We start from the raw sequence: 17,645 nt of genomic DNA on the forward strand, positions 1-17,645 counted from the left end.
TCTCCCATGATCTTTGAAGTAAACATGTGTTAATAGTAAAACAATAAATTAATTTGTAACAAAGCCTCAACCAAATATTACCCCTTGGTGAGCCGATAAGATAATTAAATACATAACAAGAAAATAGCAAATACGTCGTAGGAGGCTGAGTTTGATGACCGGTCAACGGAAGATACACTTGTTGTTCGTTATAAAATATACTACGACTTTACTCTTACAGATATGTTACTGCGTAAACTGCGTTATTATATAGGTGTTTTGCTTGGGCTTTTTTTCGTTCTGGATGTCCTTGGGTAAATAATTTCAAATGTGACAGAAAAATGCCAGACATAATGCAACAAAAACCACAAAACCTAAACATTATCATTTAGAAGGCACATATTATGTAGACAATGTAACGTTTGACTTGGATACGATATCATGCTTTGCTACGAGCCGAATTTACGTACAAAACACGGTATGTTCCCAGTGGACCTTAAGGCTTGAGGCTGAAAAGTTCTTGAGTGGCGACAACAGGCCAGAAAACGTACGAGTAGAAAAATGGCCTCCCATCTGTCAATGGACTGACGATCTTGGTTACAAGATACGGCTAGTGTAGGACCGATCGTTGTGAAAATCCTTGGGGGAAGCATATGTTGAGTGGACGTCTTTTGGTTGATTTGAAGGAACATCTCAAACTATTATGTACTAAGAACAAGACATTCCTATCTATCGTTCTATCATGTATCGTTCCATGGAATGGAACAACTCCATTCATACGTAATACCATACTAGGAAAAATGCAAATAAAAAAAATGCCAGTCGTTCGATCGTTCTTTTCAGCCAAATCTGGACAAATGACTGAAATTCCAGTCATTAAATCATAATTGATATCTAACAGGATTCTGTCATCGTAAATCGGTCGTTGTGGAAATACTTGGGGGAAGCCTTAGTCCAGCAGTGGACGTCATTTGGCTGAAACGAACGAACAAACATCTGAATGAGAGAAAGGAACTTTACTGATGCATGCAATTCTTTTTTTCTAGAACAATTCAACACTACTGTGCTACGCCAAATAGGTAAACACACGGCAGCGAATAACAAAAATAAGTCCAACGTCACATACAGCAAACATAGAAACATTCGTTGCTATTTTCGAATCGTCGAGCTTATCAGGGTAAACAGTCGTGTTGATCATACGATTTCGCCTACCATCCATGACGCTGCTATCAGGGCATCTGACGCCTCGAGCATGTATATAAGAGAAAACTTCCCAGGTAGACAGATAAAAATCTAGGAGCATCAGTGACTGTAGCACGAGAGGCGATCAGTACAAAAAACTGTCTCCTAGCATCCAAAGATTCCAAAGATTTTAAATAAAACATTTTATTACCTTTAATTTATTTTTAATTTAAATTTCGAAAATGAGACAAACCATTGCCAAAGATATGGGAGATGCAGAAAAGAAGAGGCCATTACATACGGCCACCATTGAAGAGGCTCTGACCCTCACAGGTTTGTATTGAACTGATCAATAATAACCAGGCATTTGGAAAACCAAACACATTTTACCTTTAATAAAGCAGTAGAAATATCATAGAATTATGATAAATCTACCATCATCTTGAAATATCAGTCCTCGAGTAAATCAAAAACAACGGACATTCTACACTAAAAATTAGTTTCATCTTGCCCAGATAAAGTGCTCCATCGTCATTATTGAAAGGGCTGACCAATCAATATTATCGATTTCGTCATAAAAGTTCCATCCGCTTGTCTCATCAGCTTTGGAGAACCAAGATCTTGTAATTTGTTTGCTATAAAAAAGGCTATTATTTCATGTCCATCTTTTGTCTAGCTTACTTTAACATGTACAATCTCTTTCCCAGGTTTCGGCAAATACAATTTTTCGCTGCTCTTAGTATGCAGCTGGACGTTGCAAGCCATGGGCATGGACCTCTTCGGCACCAGCTTCGTGGTGGCTGCTGCCGTCTGCGATCTGGAGCTGACGATGCAGCAACGGGCTCTGCTCACTGCCATGCCGTTAGTTGGTAAGTTAGGATGTCACCAAAATTTGCCTTNACCATGCATTCTTGTACGGTGGATCATAAGAATGGGTAGGTATACAAGATTGCGTGGTATATTAAACAAGGTAGTGACGTGCTAATATTTAGACTTACATATTAAGGTACTAGTAGAAATGACTCGCATACATAAATTTAAATAACTTGGATTGACCAGTCCCCGAAAGCAGCGCCTGTTCACTGACATGACGAGTGAACCAGCCTTCGCTTCACTCGACCATATTAGAGGGAACGTAACGCGTCGGGGCGCCCCCGCCTGCATTGCACAGGCCACCACCACCGTCGGACGGGAACAGCTGTGTGCTTCCAGCTGCTCCTGTCCCGGCTTGTAGGGCCCGCCGTGTAGGCGGGCAATCGCCGGGAGGGGCTGTGGTAGAGAAGGCTTTGTCCGGAAACCCACAGTTTCCTCCCACTTATGGCGAGTGACGGAGCACCGGGGTCTTTTTAGTGGGTATGCCTCGTCCTTCTGACTTGGTGAGCCCCACATAATCTACCCTGTCCCCGCAGGGTAGGTATGCGATTCAACGCATTTTTTCCCCGTAAAAAAAATGTTATGTCCATTAATTAAGTGAGACAATTTTGGCTATTTTTCAACCCCCCGCCACCCTTGGTGAGATTTCATGAGATTTTGCCAGACCCCCTCCCCCTAATCTCACATGAGTTTTAAAAAGATGCCTATTTGCAATGTAAACAAGTTAAATCTACCTATGCTTTGAATTGCAGTGGTGGGAATAGTTGCTCAGAAACAAAGGTTTTGTAACCTGACCTGAAGGAGACCTGCAACCACGTCGTTGAAAAGGACTAAGAAGTAGAAAACTCTATATTTATATGAAAAAAAAAACAGAAGACAATTTAGGTCGTTTTTTACAATTTTTAACTATGAGTTTAAATTTTTGTTTTGAATTTTTTTTACTTAAAATATCCCAGTTTTCTCAGCAATTTACTCTGTTTCTGTCTCTCCCCCACGTGAGATTAGGTGTAGTGTAAAATTTTCAAGGATATTTTAAAATTATTTATTTAAATTTTTAAATTTGCGAAATGCATTTACATTTAAGAACCTGTAGCAGGCCCATGTAGATAGTGTAACGCTAGACTTCGATTCAATATCATGATCCGCTACATGCTGAGTTACCTGTGCCGCGAGTGCCGCGACGTTGTAAGAGCCATTCTAAATGAATGGCATAAATATTGAGATCTAACAGGATTCTGTCATCGTAAATGGGTCGTAGTGGAAATCCTTGGGGGAGGCCTTAGTCAAACGAACGAAACGAACGAACAAAAAATATCTAAATGAGAGAAAGGAACGGATGCATGGAAATTAGGTAGGTATGCGTAGTCCAAGAAGAACCAACTTCCTTTTTACTAGAACAATTCAACACTACTGCGCTACACCAAAAAGAACTAGTTAAACATACGGTATCAAATAACAAAAATAAGTCCAACGTCACATAGAGCAAACATAGAAACATTCGTTGCTATTTTCGAATCGTCGAGCTTATCAGCGTAAACAGTCGTGTTGATCATACGATTTCGCCTACCATCCATGACGCTGCTATCAGGGCATCTGACGCCTCGAGCATGTATATAAGAGAAAACTTCCCAGGTAGACAGATAAAAAACTAGGAGCATTAGTGACTGTAGCACGAGAGGCGATCAGTACAAAAAACTGTCTCCTAGCATCAAAAGATTCCAAAGATTTATACTAAATCATATTATTACCATTAATTTATATTTAATTTAAATTTCAAAAATGAAACAAACAATTGCTAAAGATATGGGAGATGCAGAAAAGAAGAGGCCATTACATGCGGCCACCATTGAAGAGGCTCTGACCCTCACAGGTTTGTATTGAACTGATCAATAATAACCAGGCATTTTTAAAACCAAACACATTATCTAAAAAAAACTTTTATTTTTTGTATGCTGTTACTTTTAATAAAGCAGTAGAAAAATCATAAAATTAAAAAATCTACAATCATCTTGAAATATCAGTCCTCGTGACAACAACGGACATTCTACACTAAAAATTAGTTTAATTTTGCCCAGATAAAGTGCTCCATCGTCATCACTGAAAGGGCTGACCAATCAATATTATCGATTTTGTCATAACAGTTCCATCCGATTGTCTCTCTCAGTTTTAGAGAACCAAGATCTTGTAATTTATTTGCCATAAAAAAGACTATAATTTCATGTCCATCCTTTGTCCAGCTAACTTTAACATATCCAATCTTTTTCCCAGGTTTCGGCAAATACAATTTCTCGCTGCTCTTAGTATGCAGCTGGACGTTGCAAGCCATGGGCATGGACCTCTTCGGCACCAGCTTCGTGGTGGCTGCTGCCGTCTGCGATCTGGAGCTGACGATGCAGCAACGGGCTCTGCTCACTGCCATGCCGTTAGTTGGTAAGTTAGGATGTCACCAACATTTGCCTTCCAACATTTCGTGATAGTCTCTGCTAGCTCTATGCCATGCCGTTAGTTGGTAAGTTCGAGCACCAACATTGGCCACCAATATTTGGAGATAAACTCGTATAAAAATGTAATTTGTCCTACTACTTTACTTGTATTATACTTTATTATAGCACTGGTTCAACGGCCACTCTTGGACTACTCTCTACCAAATACATTTAAGTATTAAAGGTCCTCTAATTTTAAAGCATTTTCGCCTCGATCATGTGAAAGATCTATCCTCACACCAGTTTGTCTGGAAGAAATCACTTTCTAGGGATAAGACTGCTAAATTGAGTCTTTCCAATGTTTCTACTTGTTTGCTATGTATTCACCATTTCCTCTGCTGCTGATAGCTCCTAAAATTATCCATCATGGGTCATTACAACCTATCCACGGGCAATCACATTGCTACTTCTTGGTGTCTCTTTTATTAAGAATTGCACACGCATGAATCTCAGATTTCCCGAGACTATTTTTGCATTTATTTACTTAACATTATAAACACACTCATTTACTCCTTTATATTATTAGCATAAATCATGCAAATGTACACTATAATTATCTAGATCTAATTTTAACACACAATAACTGTTAACTCTTCCTAGCAAACAAACTAATGCGCCTGATCATACAAGTTCAATAACAAACGGTGGGAAAACCAGAAGTTAAATCAACCCTACAATCTTGGATTCAACTCCAGTCAAATTTAGTCAATTTTATCCCGGAATTTTCAGTCAATTGCACAAAGTGATGAAATGATTCCTTTATTTTTGCAATTACTAAACAAACGTCTTCAATAATCGCATAGTTTTAAGAACACATTTTAGCACCGTTTTGCTGTAAATTTTTTACAGCAATTGGAACAGAAATGACTTTACGTGGCCACCAATGTAAAATTTAGAAAGTAATTCGTAAAAATTGCATAAAAACCTTTATTTTGAATGGCGTCTAAATAACTACAAAAAGCATCCTTATTTAAACCGCCCTTGACATTGCTTTAAAATTCAGTTAGTTAATTCATATCACCAGCCTTTTATGTACAAGGTGTTTTTAACCTTTCCAACGATACTAGAAGGGCATTAATTAATTGTAAGTGGATATTTACAATAAACAATATAAAATCAACTTATACAAAGCTTTAAAATGTACCTATTTATTATTGGAAATCACAAAAGCATACAAAAATTGTGCGACTATTTTTTACTCTTTATTGTAACTATATCCTTTCTCAATTGCTCAATTCTTCTATCCAATTTTATAAAGTCTGTCACAAGAGTTTAATGCCCGTTTTCACCATCAATCCCTAATTTTTAAGTGTCCCCTATGGTAACATAACACATAAGAGGAATTTTGTTTTCATAGGAGTCACTTAAAAATGAGGGATTAATGGTGAAAACGAGCATAAGCCTAATATCCTGGATCTACAAAAATTGCAGTGTTGGGATCTAGAGGTGAGATAGGTATACCCCGTAAAGAAGAAGGCCACCATATAATTCTTTTCTTTTCATTGAAGTGGTCACCACTCTTTTTTATCGACTGTCTCTATTAGTTTGAGACAAACATTCAAAAATGGATATCTTTGTCGATCGACTGATATTTTTATCTTATCTTCTTACTGCATCTGTCTGCATTCAATTGATTTTTTTGCATACAACCGATTAGCCACAAAAACTGCAACCAAGGCCACAGCTTGTACACAAATATTACCTTATTTTGGTGTGATTTCTAAATGTACCATTTATGTATAATTTAACAATCAACTTCAGAAAGTCACAAAAGAACCAGCCGCTTTTCTCATCTAAACACTTTTCTGGAAATCGTCAGTTCATCGAACAGCGGAAAATTAATACCTAATTAATGCAATGCCCAAAACACCTGGTTAAGCCATATTGGGTTACCCCATATTGGAATATTATTTGTCTTCTTACAGGAGTGGTAACTGGTGCCCAGCTGTGGGGCTACATCTCAGACACGAAGGGTCGGAAGCTGACCCTTGTGCTGTCCATGTCCATTGGCTTCGTGTTCGCAGCCTTGAGCAGCTTCTCACCAGACTGGATCACGATGGCCGTCCTTAAGCTCATCTCGTCTACTTTGTAAGTATTTATTTATAATGCATTGATAACCTGGTACAACCGATCATTATCGTGTTAAGGCAGGTCCAGACATGTATCAATTGTCCGATCTGATCACCGTATCCGTATCGTCGACGAATATAGATCGCATATTTGGACGGTTAATGATGCACGTATCATGATACGGGATCTCGATACGCCGTTATGATACGACGCGTCCCATGTCGTGTCGGCAAATCAGAGGCGTCCACAACTTGATACGGGGCTTGATACAATACGCAGATACGGATCCGGTGATCGGATACGGCGATCATGTCTGGACCCAGCTTTCGTTCGTTCGTTTCAGCCGAAAGACGTCCACTGCTGGACAAAGGCCTCCCCCAAGGATTTCCACAAAGACGGGTCCTGTGCTGCTCGCATCCAGGCACCTCCCGCGACCTTCACCATATCGTCGGTCCACCTAGTGGGAGGCCTGCCTACGCTACGTCTTCCGGCTCGTGGTCGCCACTCAAGAACTTTCTTGCCCCAGCGGCCATCAGCTCTCTGTGCCCCGCCCACTGCCACTTGATTTTAGCGATTCTGCGGGCTATGGACCCGGCTTTATGTAAATTGATTTTAGGTCAACTTTGTTGAGTAAATATGTTTTTTTGTATTTACATGGGTCCTTAGATATTGTTTCAAAGAGATGATCACTTGATCCACCTGCACTTGATTATTAGTAAGTATGCACAGGAAAGTATTTATAGTAAGAAAAATGCATTGTCTGATTGGTCTTACAAGAAAATGAAATGAAAATCGCCAGCAACCTAAAATATTTATTCAAAGATTACTTAATTAAAGTCTTCTCAAACAAATGACAGATAAGGCGAAAGCAAAAATAAAACGGAAAGTTTTCTTGTTTACATAATATAGAACTCTCGTTTTATTAATAGTTGGATTATTTGAGGTGACATTGTAGAGATACCCCGCAAATAATGCAAGATAGAGAACTGAAAAAGCATAAAATATTCAAACTCTTCATTTTGACATGAAACAGAAACAGAAACTTCCTAAACAAATGTCGACAGACTAATTTATTACTCTAAACTTCAGTTTTTAAGATCATAGTATAGATGACCCACGCTGAACTGTCCCACCAAACTTAATGACAGGGGGGCGCTACTATCGTTCAATTATATGGTTTCCAACATGTAAAAATCGGAACCAGCGATCCGGTATTGACGATGGCACCCCGCTGTCAATGTCATGGATAGGACAGTTCAGTATTTTGGAACTATACGCATAGTGTATTATGACGAGAGTGCAATTTCATGCATTTGAGATTCCTGAAAATGTTCAGGACTCGATTAGGTATAATAAGAATTTTCAAATCTTTTAGAACGTTAACTTTGTGTTACTAATCAAGGCCCAAGCCTCAAATTAACATTTAGTTTCTATAATTTTCGTTCATCTACGTCGTCACCCGAGAAACTCCGAATGTTTACCTTGTTTATGACGCAGGAAAGTCTGTAATCATTGTTATCAATATTAACTAATAGCCACAAACGTGCTGATAATAATAGATAACGAGCTTCTAAATAAACACGTGTTTAAAAAACTCCATTGCACCTATTTTGAACTAGGTACTATTTAATTAAATATTGTTAAAAAAATATGATTAGGATAATTATTGCCTATAGGTTTTTTGTCTTTAAAAATAAATTAACAATCATGAAATCATTTGCATGTTTATTGAAACAAGTACTTATTTTAAATTAAGTCAGTAACGACGCACAAGTAAATGTTTTCACGGAAATACCTTCGTAGTAATAAAACCTTCAGATGGTAATCTAACAATAATGACTTACAGGATTACTGTGTGCTGCTTGATTGCTTTGATAATGTTTATCGTTATCACTGGGATTGGGACGGTACTGAAAATAATGTATGATATTCAATACTTCTTGCGTACAATACAACCCTTGTCCTTAAAACCGCTTTATTTCTTCGGAACGCACGTTATGGCGTTAGTTCCATCGAGCTACGGTGGCTTCTGAAAAGATGTTAGATGTTGAACTAGTTGAACTCACAATAGTTACTTCTTATTTTTAGACTCTGTTTTCATCCAGGCATCATGAAAAATATATCTACTTCATTTATTGCCCCCAGCCCCGCAATCGTTTTACAACAAAGGTGCGCTACTTTTCTATGTGTAGGTAGGAGAGGTTGGATGTGGCACCACGGACTCTCATCATTTCTTTCATTCACAGCACGTCTGCCAGCAACTCAGGCGCATACACACTGCTGGGTGAGAGCTGTTCGATGCGCGCGCGCGGCCGCTCCATGCTACTGTGTACCTGCGCTCTTATGTGCTCACAGGCTGTCGTCGCTGGTGAGTGATAGCCTTTTTTAAAACTGTGTGATCTAGTTTAAATTACGTTTTTTAGATCTAAAACGGAGAATACTACACAACCTAGTTGATCAATAAGTCCAAACCATTAAATCTGGTGTACGGACGACGACAATCTCTACTAGCAAGTTTAGATTTAGTTATTGTAGCCGCTGTATTTAACATTGAAGTTTCTTCGAACTCGTGCATTATAGTGTACTTTTCAATAGAAGTACACATCATCAGGACAATTCCTGATGATGATAATGACCCTGTCTCTACATATTTATCTATGAAAAATATTTCTTGACGTTTCATTTTTTTCTTGTTCACAGTATTCGCATACCCCATCCTCCCCTTGGAGTTCGCATACAAGATTGACTTCCTGAACATCACCTACCGCCCCTGGCGTCTTCTGGCCCTGGTGATGGCTATCCCTTGCGCTGCCACTGCTTGCCTGCTGCGGTTCTTCTACGAGAGCCCCAAGTTCCTGGCCTCCCAAGGCCGGTACGATGATGCCTTGGATGCTCTGAAGGGCATTTACTCCGTCAACACTGGCGACAAGGCTGATAACTTCCCGGTAAGCTTGAGCTACTCATCTAAGATGAAATAAATAATGTTTTTGCTTATTTCCTTACTTTAATGACTGTGTTTGTACAGGTCAGAAAACTGATCGAGGAAGAAGGAGACCAGTCTGCTACTGTAGCTGACTGCTCGTTCTTCAAGTCCATATGCATGCAGACAGTCCCTCTCTTCAAGCCTCCTCTATTCAAGAACACCCTCAAGCTTTTCTACCTGGTCGTCGTTATTTACATGACGTAAGATTTTAGACTTCAATTTCTTGTTTTGGACCAGTCATAGTCAAATCGATTAAGTAAATTTTGTGATTCTGAGCTCTTTTTTATTGATACCTTCCTTTGTTTTGCAGTGGCAGCGGCTTCATCCTCTGGTTGCCCTACATCATGAACAACCTGTTCTCCGTACTGGAGTCTGGAGGCGGTGAGGGCATGAACCTCTGCACTGTGATCAAGTTCTCCACCCAAGAAAGCTTCGCTGTCTCTGGAAATGGCACGGTAAGAAGAAATAATTATAACAAGCCTCTAGAAGATCTTTCTTTGCCTTCTTTATAATATTCAGCGTTATGGTTCTTAATTCCTAGATCCGACTTAATCTCGATCTAAATCTAGAATCTGTTCTCAACTTTTTTCCTTCTTCCTCAGGACGTGGTCGAAATCTGCAATGACAAGATCCAAGAGACGACACTTTTATCGGCAATGTCTTACGGAGCCTTGGCCAGCACCATCAACTTGGTTCTATCCTTGACTTGTGGTGGCCAGAAGAAGCTGGCAATGATCGCCATCATCGCGACCTCTGCTGCTGCCGCTGTGTTGTTGAACCTCGTCGCTAGTCCGATTGCTGGCGGAGTCTTCTTCTTCGTCTTCCTTCTTTGCGCTCTAACAATGGGCATTCTGAGCGTATACTTCGTTGAGCTGTATCCTACTTCTGTAAGGTGAGCCTTAATGTTATGATTCATCTACACATNGAGTTTGTTGCGGCGCTTCTTCTCAGCACTTGCCAAATGTTGGTCTCGAAGCGCTGGTAGGGTAAAAAGATTATGAGACATGTAGAGGCTCCTTAAGAGCAAAATGACGATTTGTAAGAACTATTTATTAGTCCAAACAAATAAAGAAATTTTGACTTTGACTTTGACTTCATGGGTACTACAACTCAGGAATCTTATGCCTTTCATACTCATACAATAATATCTTACTTTACAAAATATAGTGCCATTTTACTTACCCACTTGTATTTTTTCTTTCTACAGAGGCATGGCGTCCTGTCTTTCGGTTATGTTGGGAAGGTCTAGCGCGTTCTTCGGCGTGAACGCCATCGGAGCAATGATCTCATACGACTGCGAGCTTACCTTCTACGCTTGGGCAGTTCTGCTACTCAGTAAGTACACACGTTATTGTGTTCTCGCCAAAAAAAAAAACATTAGGTTCCTTTTTTGTTTTTCCACTTTCAACTTTTTTTCTCTCTTTTGTTTTTCTTTCTTGTGGACAAAATGGTCTAATGTGATATTTTTACTTTTTTAAATTTTACTATAACAGTGTTTCTGTATTTGTTACAGGTGCAATCGCCGTAGCCTGTTTCCTGCCAAACGATAAGAAACTGCAGGAGGAATCGAAATGAGCAGCACTAGGATTATTGTAGATATTTAATTAGAAGACTGATTTATAGTGTCTCATAAAACCCACAGACAAGAAAAAACAAATTCTGATTTCGTAGTAATTTTTCCAGGTGTTTGTTACAATGAGAAAAAGGTCACATTGAGAAGAAACTTCTTGTCTACGGGCAAACTTTGATTTCCATGAAATGAAAGTTTTGAAAGTTCAAAAAGCGCAATAATTATGTAGTTAAGGTACGAGTATCTATAGTCGACTGTATCTATAGTCTATAGTGTTTGTACGAGTATGAGTGAAATGGTGAGTGAATCTAGATCAACTTGATGACTGTGACATTTCTCAAACTAGAGTGTTTTATGAAAGTTTACCATTGGAATTATTTGTTTATGATATAGCCAGAAGTCGAAAATATTTTGTACCTGATTGACTGATTAAAATTTAAAATAGGATGTTGTATTGATGGATGAGATGTGATCATGCATACATGTAAGAAATAGATTGTAAGTAGTATTTTCAATAAAAACTATTAAAAAAATATTTAATCTCCTTTTATTTATCACAAACGTCCACGAGTAGGAAAACCAACCAACAGCGATTCCAAGGAAGACAAAATTGTGTTCATAGTTTTAGTTTTTACCACTAGCATCTTAGCTGTTAGGCTGTTACTCAAATATTGGAAGATGCGCCAAGCACGGATTTGAAGATTCGGGGTCTATAACAAGCCATAAAAATGCTTCAGTTACATAATAATGTAGTTATTATGCATCTTTATCTCAATTGCGAACCGTTTATTTATGAACATGATAATGATAAACATGTTATCAAATATTTATCCAAATTGATTGACGCTAATGAAAGTCAATAAAGAAATTGAGCCGTTCAATAAAAATATATTGTTGTTGGATAAATTATCCTACAACGTTATAGATGACCCACGCTGAACTGTCCCGCCAAACTCAATGACAGGGGGGCGCTACCATCGTTCAACTTTATGGTTTCCAACATGGCAAAAATCGGAACCAGCGATTCGGTATTGACGGTGGCGCCCCGCTGTCAATGTCATCGATAGGACAGTTCAGTATTTTGGAACTATAGCATTGTTTCTAAAACTTTAGACAAAGCTGCCACGATACCATAGAATAATAATGATAGAGTTTCATCTAAAATACTGAAAAACTATGTTATGTTGCCCTGGTACTTTTGATTCAACTTAGCAGATGTAATTGGGTGCGCTTCGAGGAAAATAGCTCTTTTTGACCCTTTGTCTGACTTAGGTAATTATTTTAGTCATTATGGCTGAGTTGCACCATCTTACTTTCAACTTTAACAAACGTCAAAAATCTGTCAACTCCATACAAAAAACACCTATTGTATTGTTATACACACTATAAAGTTAGGTGGTGCAACTCAGCCTATTGTGTAAATGTTTGAGAGCCACTGTTTATAAAGCTTTATAAGTTATCTGAATACTTTTAATGCTAAGTTTATCGCCTGCTTATCTCTGCCAATCGTAAAGATTCTACTTCAAAAGACAATTTTCACATTTCGACTCAATAGGGGAGACTGGGTACGATTGTAACAGGGTACGGTTAAACGGGACTATTCCCACCTCTCGTTTCCACCACTGCAACTCCTGTGTAGCCAGGATCTACAGCTTGACCGCCACAAAATCCCAACCAATGAAGGTCAAGTTTGTAACAGGGTACGGTTGTAACAACTGGACTGTTGCTCGGTAGGTAAGGGGTACAAAGGGAAGGGTACGGGTGACAAGACGAATAAGGTGGTATGGAGTCGCCCGTATGCCATTCTAATTGTGCCCCTCACCTACCGAACATTGTTCGATAACATGCGAGTTGTTACAACTGTACCCTGTCTACCCTACTCAGCACTCGGTAAATAAATTATCTTTATCTCTAATACTTTATTGCATTTCATAGTGTACCTGTCTTTATATTATTGTTCAGTGTTGATTGATACTACGAGGAAGAGAGACGAATAGTGTCATTTTGAAATCGTTTTCGCGACACAGAAGTACTCTTATATGAAGTCATAAACATCAGTGAAAATGAGTAAAACTTGGAATGTACCTATTGAGGATGCCCTCGATAAAACAGGTAGGTAATTTATACAGGATGTCCCAAAAAGTAGTGTCAAGCCGAAGCCCAGAGGTAGAGCATCACTCGGGCTATCCAAATCACCCCCATGTATGTTCCGCGATTTTTGATAGTTTTCGAGTTATGATTGTTTTTTTCTGTGCAAATAGTCGATCGGATTTTTTATACAAGAAAATAAAAATATCGGAAAATGCATCTAACAGATCTTGTATTTACATCCATAACACGAATGTAAACTTAAAATCCTCTATGTTGTAAAAAAATCATAACTCGAAAACTATCAAAAGTCACGGTGATTTGGGTAGCCTAAGTGATGCTCTACCTCTAGGCTTCGGCTTGACACTACTTATTGGGACATCCTGTATAAAAATATAGTAACCTTTAAATGAAGTGGTCTCCGACCAAGAGAGAAAAAAATACGTACGTATAAGGTAAACAAACTATCGAATTTTTTGAGAGCATTAATTTCGTTCGTTCGTTTCAGTCAAATGACGTCCACTGGCCGGAATAATGATGTATTTAAATAAATAATGATTAATAACTAACCCATTTAATTTCTATGCTTTCCCATTATGCAGAAACCATAATAGGTACACGCTCTGGTTAATTTGGGGCTTATTTATTTATTAACCCTTCAAGAATGTCTTGCTGCTTCGAATAGAGCTCTGTGATTCTTTCATATTGTGTCACCCTGTGCGTCCACTCGCACTGTGAGACCTCATAGTAATGTTTGTGAATACGGGCGTAATAAATTGAACTCTGATAGAATCAACATACTACAATTTCTCAGTTCACTTTTTATTTCCTTGTAATATTTATGTGCTATTTCTGTCTTTTTTCCGTATACTTTCTTTGTTCTCTGAGTGATGTTCATCGTAATAAATATTTCTTTTTTTCTTTCAATTTCCAGGGTTCGGCCTGTACAGCCTGATCTACGTGGTGATGGCGGGGTTCGCGATCATAGCGTTTGCGTGCATCACGTACAGCACCACCTACATCGTGCCCACCAGCGCGTGCGAGCTCGACACCAACATCGCCGAGCAGGGCATCATCGCTGCTACACCCATTGTCGGTTAGTACAGAACTCCAAATGAACACCCACAAAATCCCCATCTAAAACACCGCATTCAAAATCAAAAATATTTATTCAGTTTAGACCACAAGTGGCACTTGCAGGACTATTCCCACCTCTCGTTCCCACCACTGCAACTCCTGTGTAACCAGGATCTACAGCTTGACCGCCACAAAAACCCAACCAATGAAGGTCAAGTTTGTCCCGGGGGAAAGTTAAACTGTCATTGGACCCGCAACGAAATTAATCAGAAGAACATAGGAGGAGTTCGAAATTAAGGTGGCACTTATGAACGTCAAAATATAGTAAATAATAAAAAAGAAAAGGTAGCCCTTATGGCGCACTTTACATGTCTCCTTATCTTTTAGGCCCTACCAGCGCTTCGAGACAAACATATGGCAAGTGTTGAGAAGAAACGCCGGAACAAACGGATTCCAATTGGAGTAAACCGCTAGCACCAGTTGCAAGTGCATTTCAGTAGTACTAATAAAAAAACTCTTATCTTTCGCCACTGAAGGACCGCCATAAGTGCGTAGAACAGTCAGCGTCAAATACTTATTTAGGTAGGTACACCTAAAAGTAGCCAAAAAGTTCGCAACACGTCTTTGGTCTAGTTGGAATAAGTTTATGTTGTATACTTTTTGACCACTTTGGGTGTCACGCCTACTCTTATTTAGTCAGTCGACTAGAGCTTTGAAAATAGCCTTTTAAAGCTATAAGTAATAAACTGAACAAAGACAAAAAGCTTCACTTAACTGTGACAAAGGAAGGCCATAGTAGGATATAAATACCATGACGCTATGAATAGGAGCAGATCAAAATGAAAAACCCACCTCTCGTTCCCACAACTGCAACTCCTGTTTAATCAGGATGCCAATAAATACCCAACCATGTGACTTTCATCATCTGTTTTCTTCACCAGGCCTTATGATAGGCGCCCCATTCTGGGGCTACATAGGAGACACCAGGGGCCGGCGCAGCACACTTATCCTGTCTCTCCTCGCAGCGGCGCTCATTAATCTTATCACCAGCATCTCCGTCAACTGGGTGATGCTGCTCGCCTTCCAGCTGCTGGCTACAATCGCGTGAGTAAGAACCAACCTAAGGGTCCCACAGGCACACGGACCACTACCACAAAACAACTGGCATAATATTTCCTGTAGTCTTCTTATATTTTCGTGTGGCGGCCCCAGTCTGTATAAAATGTATGAAAACTACAGGAAATATGCTGGTGTTGTTTTGTAGTTGTACACTCTAATGCTATATTCGTGTAGAGTCCAGAGTCAAAAGTGTTCGCACTGATCAATTTGCGGAACTTTCTGAGCTCGTAGTACTAAAAATTTGGCCCTAGCCACAAATTAGAGCCAACATGAGGTTTCCAGATTCAGCCCTCAATACGAGTAAAAGATACGTTACTATGAATTGCTGGGTATGTTCCTGATACCTTCTCATAACAGTAAATGAGTGGAAATGAGGTAGGATTATCTTCGGTAACTCGTAATAGACATCTGAAAAGAATTTAAAGATTTCATATCGGGTAGTAGATCTAACTATGTCCATTTTTATTACCCTGTTGCAGATCAGCAGGCCAGTTCATGCTGGCGATGACCTTGCTTAGTGAGAATATTCCAATGGCCAAGAGGAATCTGTCTGTGCTGTTAGTGACCAGCTTATTCCTGCTCGCCAATGGCGTCATGGCAAGTAAGACCTTAGAGACCTAAACTTACCGACTCATTTTAAATAATGCTGAGCCCCGATTAGAGGTGGGCGCCACGCCGGCGCGCCGCCGCCGCCGCGAATTTTTTCACGCCGCCGCCGCCGACGACCAGCTGTCGGCGCGCCGATACTGATACGGTACAAACTATTTGAAATTTATTCCTTTCCTATACTGTACTAATTTGTGTTTTAAACGCAGAAGAACTATTTTTTTATTGAGTTGAGCAGCTATTCTAGTTCAATAAAGTCCTAGTATCACTGCGACCAGTACCGATCTATTGTGATCGCCGCTATTTTCCTTACAGTTCGCCTCCGAGTCCTGCATCCATAAGGAATTGCAGTATCTTTTGGGGGGCGATATGTTTTACATCTTGTGGGCTTCGGATGTGTTTGCCCAGGTGTAAGCTCCGCTTGCGCATCAAAAGTCCGCAGTCCGTGAGAATGTGTAGTGGCGCTTCAACTGACTCTTGGCACATCCTGCACGTTCTTGATTCGGATAGTCCCATAGTGGACAAATCTGTTAATCAAGTACATTATTCAAGTTACTGCTTGGTCTAGTAAATAATTGATCGCGAGGCGAAGGTCCCTCTTGCTGTCAAGAAAAAAATCCCCGCCTTCATCTGGCAGATAACCCACACTATTGGACTATACTTTAAGCGAATCACTCACACAGAGATTGCCAAATGTGTCTCGGAATGCAAATGGGAACCACAACCTCTGGAAGGCAATAAAGCACCTCCCTCAAAGTGTTCTCTGCTTATTAGGTCCGGTAATACATGAGTGCGAACTGACAAGAAAAATCTCAGACCTTTGCTACATGACGATCTGGTTTATTTAAACCCATTGACACGGATAATCCAACAACATCCACAGTAAGGGTTTTCGCGATTGAAAAATCTGCCAGATGGCAATACGTAGACGGGAGGTCCAAATGCTGCATGATTGGTGGATTTTGACATATCTGTCAATGTCATGTCAAAAATAACCAATCATGCAGCATTTGGACCTCGCGTCTACGTATTGCCATCTGGCGGATTTTTCAATCGCGAAAACTCTCATTCAATCAAAAAAATAAGGTCAAGCATTGGACTTGATCCGAGACTTGCAGCTATGCCTGCCTTTGATTCCTACTGATGATGATGATTCATCCGACCGATTTCGACTTAGCTGTCTTAGCGGCGCTGGTGCGCCCGAAGATGGCTTACATAGCCGATTTTCGCGGCAAACTCCTCGCATATTGAGAGTAATTACCCGCCGCCAACATAATTATAGTGAATGGCGGCAGATGGACGGGATTTACATCATCGCGTTTTGCGTCAAGTTCGTTGTGCGCTGCTCGTTGAATTCGCGGACTCGCCGCTACACAACACAATCTCCCGCCATTCTAGGTGTTGTGCTGCCAAACCTTCCCATTGTGATTTGAAAGGACTCATTTTGCATATTTTCGTATGCTGCTTTTGGATATCTTTGTACTTGACTATCTGAGGAGTTGACCGCCATGTTTCCGCTTACCCTCCTCAAGTTCAAAGTAGAAGATTGATTCCTACTACGCTAATTGAGAACGAAAGACGCAGGAGGACAAAGTGACTGGCATAGCCCACAGAA

General features: G+C 39.8%; 2 protein-coding genes across 2 annotated transcripts; both read left to right on the forward strand.

Moving 5' to 3' along the window:
- The first annotated feature begins 3,798 nt into the window (after positions 1-3,798).
- LOC114353400 (synaptic vesicle glycoprotein 2C) lies at positions 3,799-11,656 on the forward strand. The gene is made up of 10 exons (XM_028305392.1): positions 3,799-3,904; positions 4,303-4,464; positions 6,443-6,605; positions 8,834-8,955; positions 9,288-9,532; positions 9,613-9,770; positions 9,881-10,025; positions 10,173-10,462; positions 10,778-10,905; positions 11,084-11,656. The coding sequence occupies exons 1-10, from the start codon at positions 3,814-3,816 to the stop codon at positions 11,143-11,145; spliced, it is 1,566 nt and encodes a 521-aa protein (XP_028161193.1). The 5' UTR covers positions 3,799-3,813; the 3' UTR covers positions 11,146-11,656.
- A 1,165-nt stretch (positions 11,657-12,821) lies between these two features.
- LOC114353402 (putative transporter svop-1) lies at positions 12,822-16,045 on the forward strand. The gene is made up of 4 exons (XM_028305394.1): positions 12,822-13,252; positions 14,163-14,324; positions 15,247-15,409; positions 15,904-16,045. The coding sequence occupies exons 1-4, from the start codon at positions 13,204-13,206 to the stop codon at positions 16,043-16,045; spliced, it is 516 nt and encodes a 171-aa protein (XP_028161195.1). The 5' UTR covers positions 12,822-13,203.
- The last annotated feature ends 1,600 nt before the right edge of the window (positions 16,046-17,645 follow it).

Source organism: Ostrinia furnacalis, unplaced genomic scaffold (assembly GCF_004193835.3).
Source record: "Ostrinia furnacalis isolate ACB-3 unplaced genomic scaffold, ASM419383v2 OfSCF1656, whole genome shotgun sequence".
NCBI classification, from domain to species: Eukaryota; Metazoa; Arthropoda; class Insecta; order Lepidoptera; family Crambidae; genus Ostrinia; species Ostrinia furnacalis.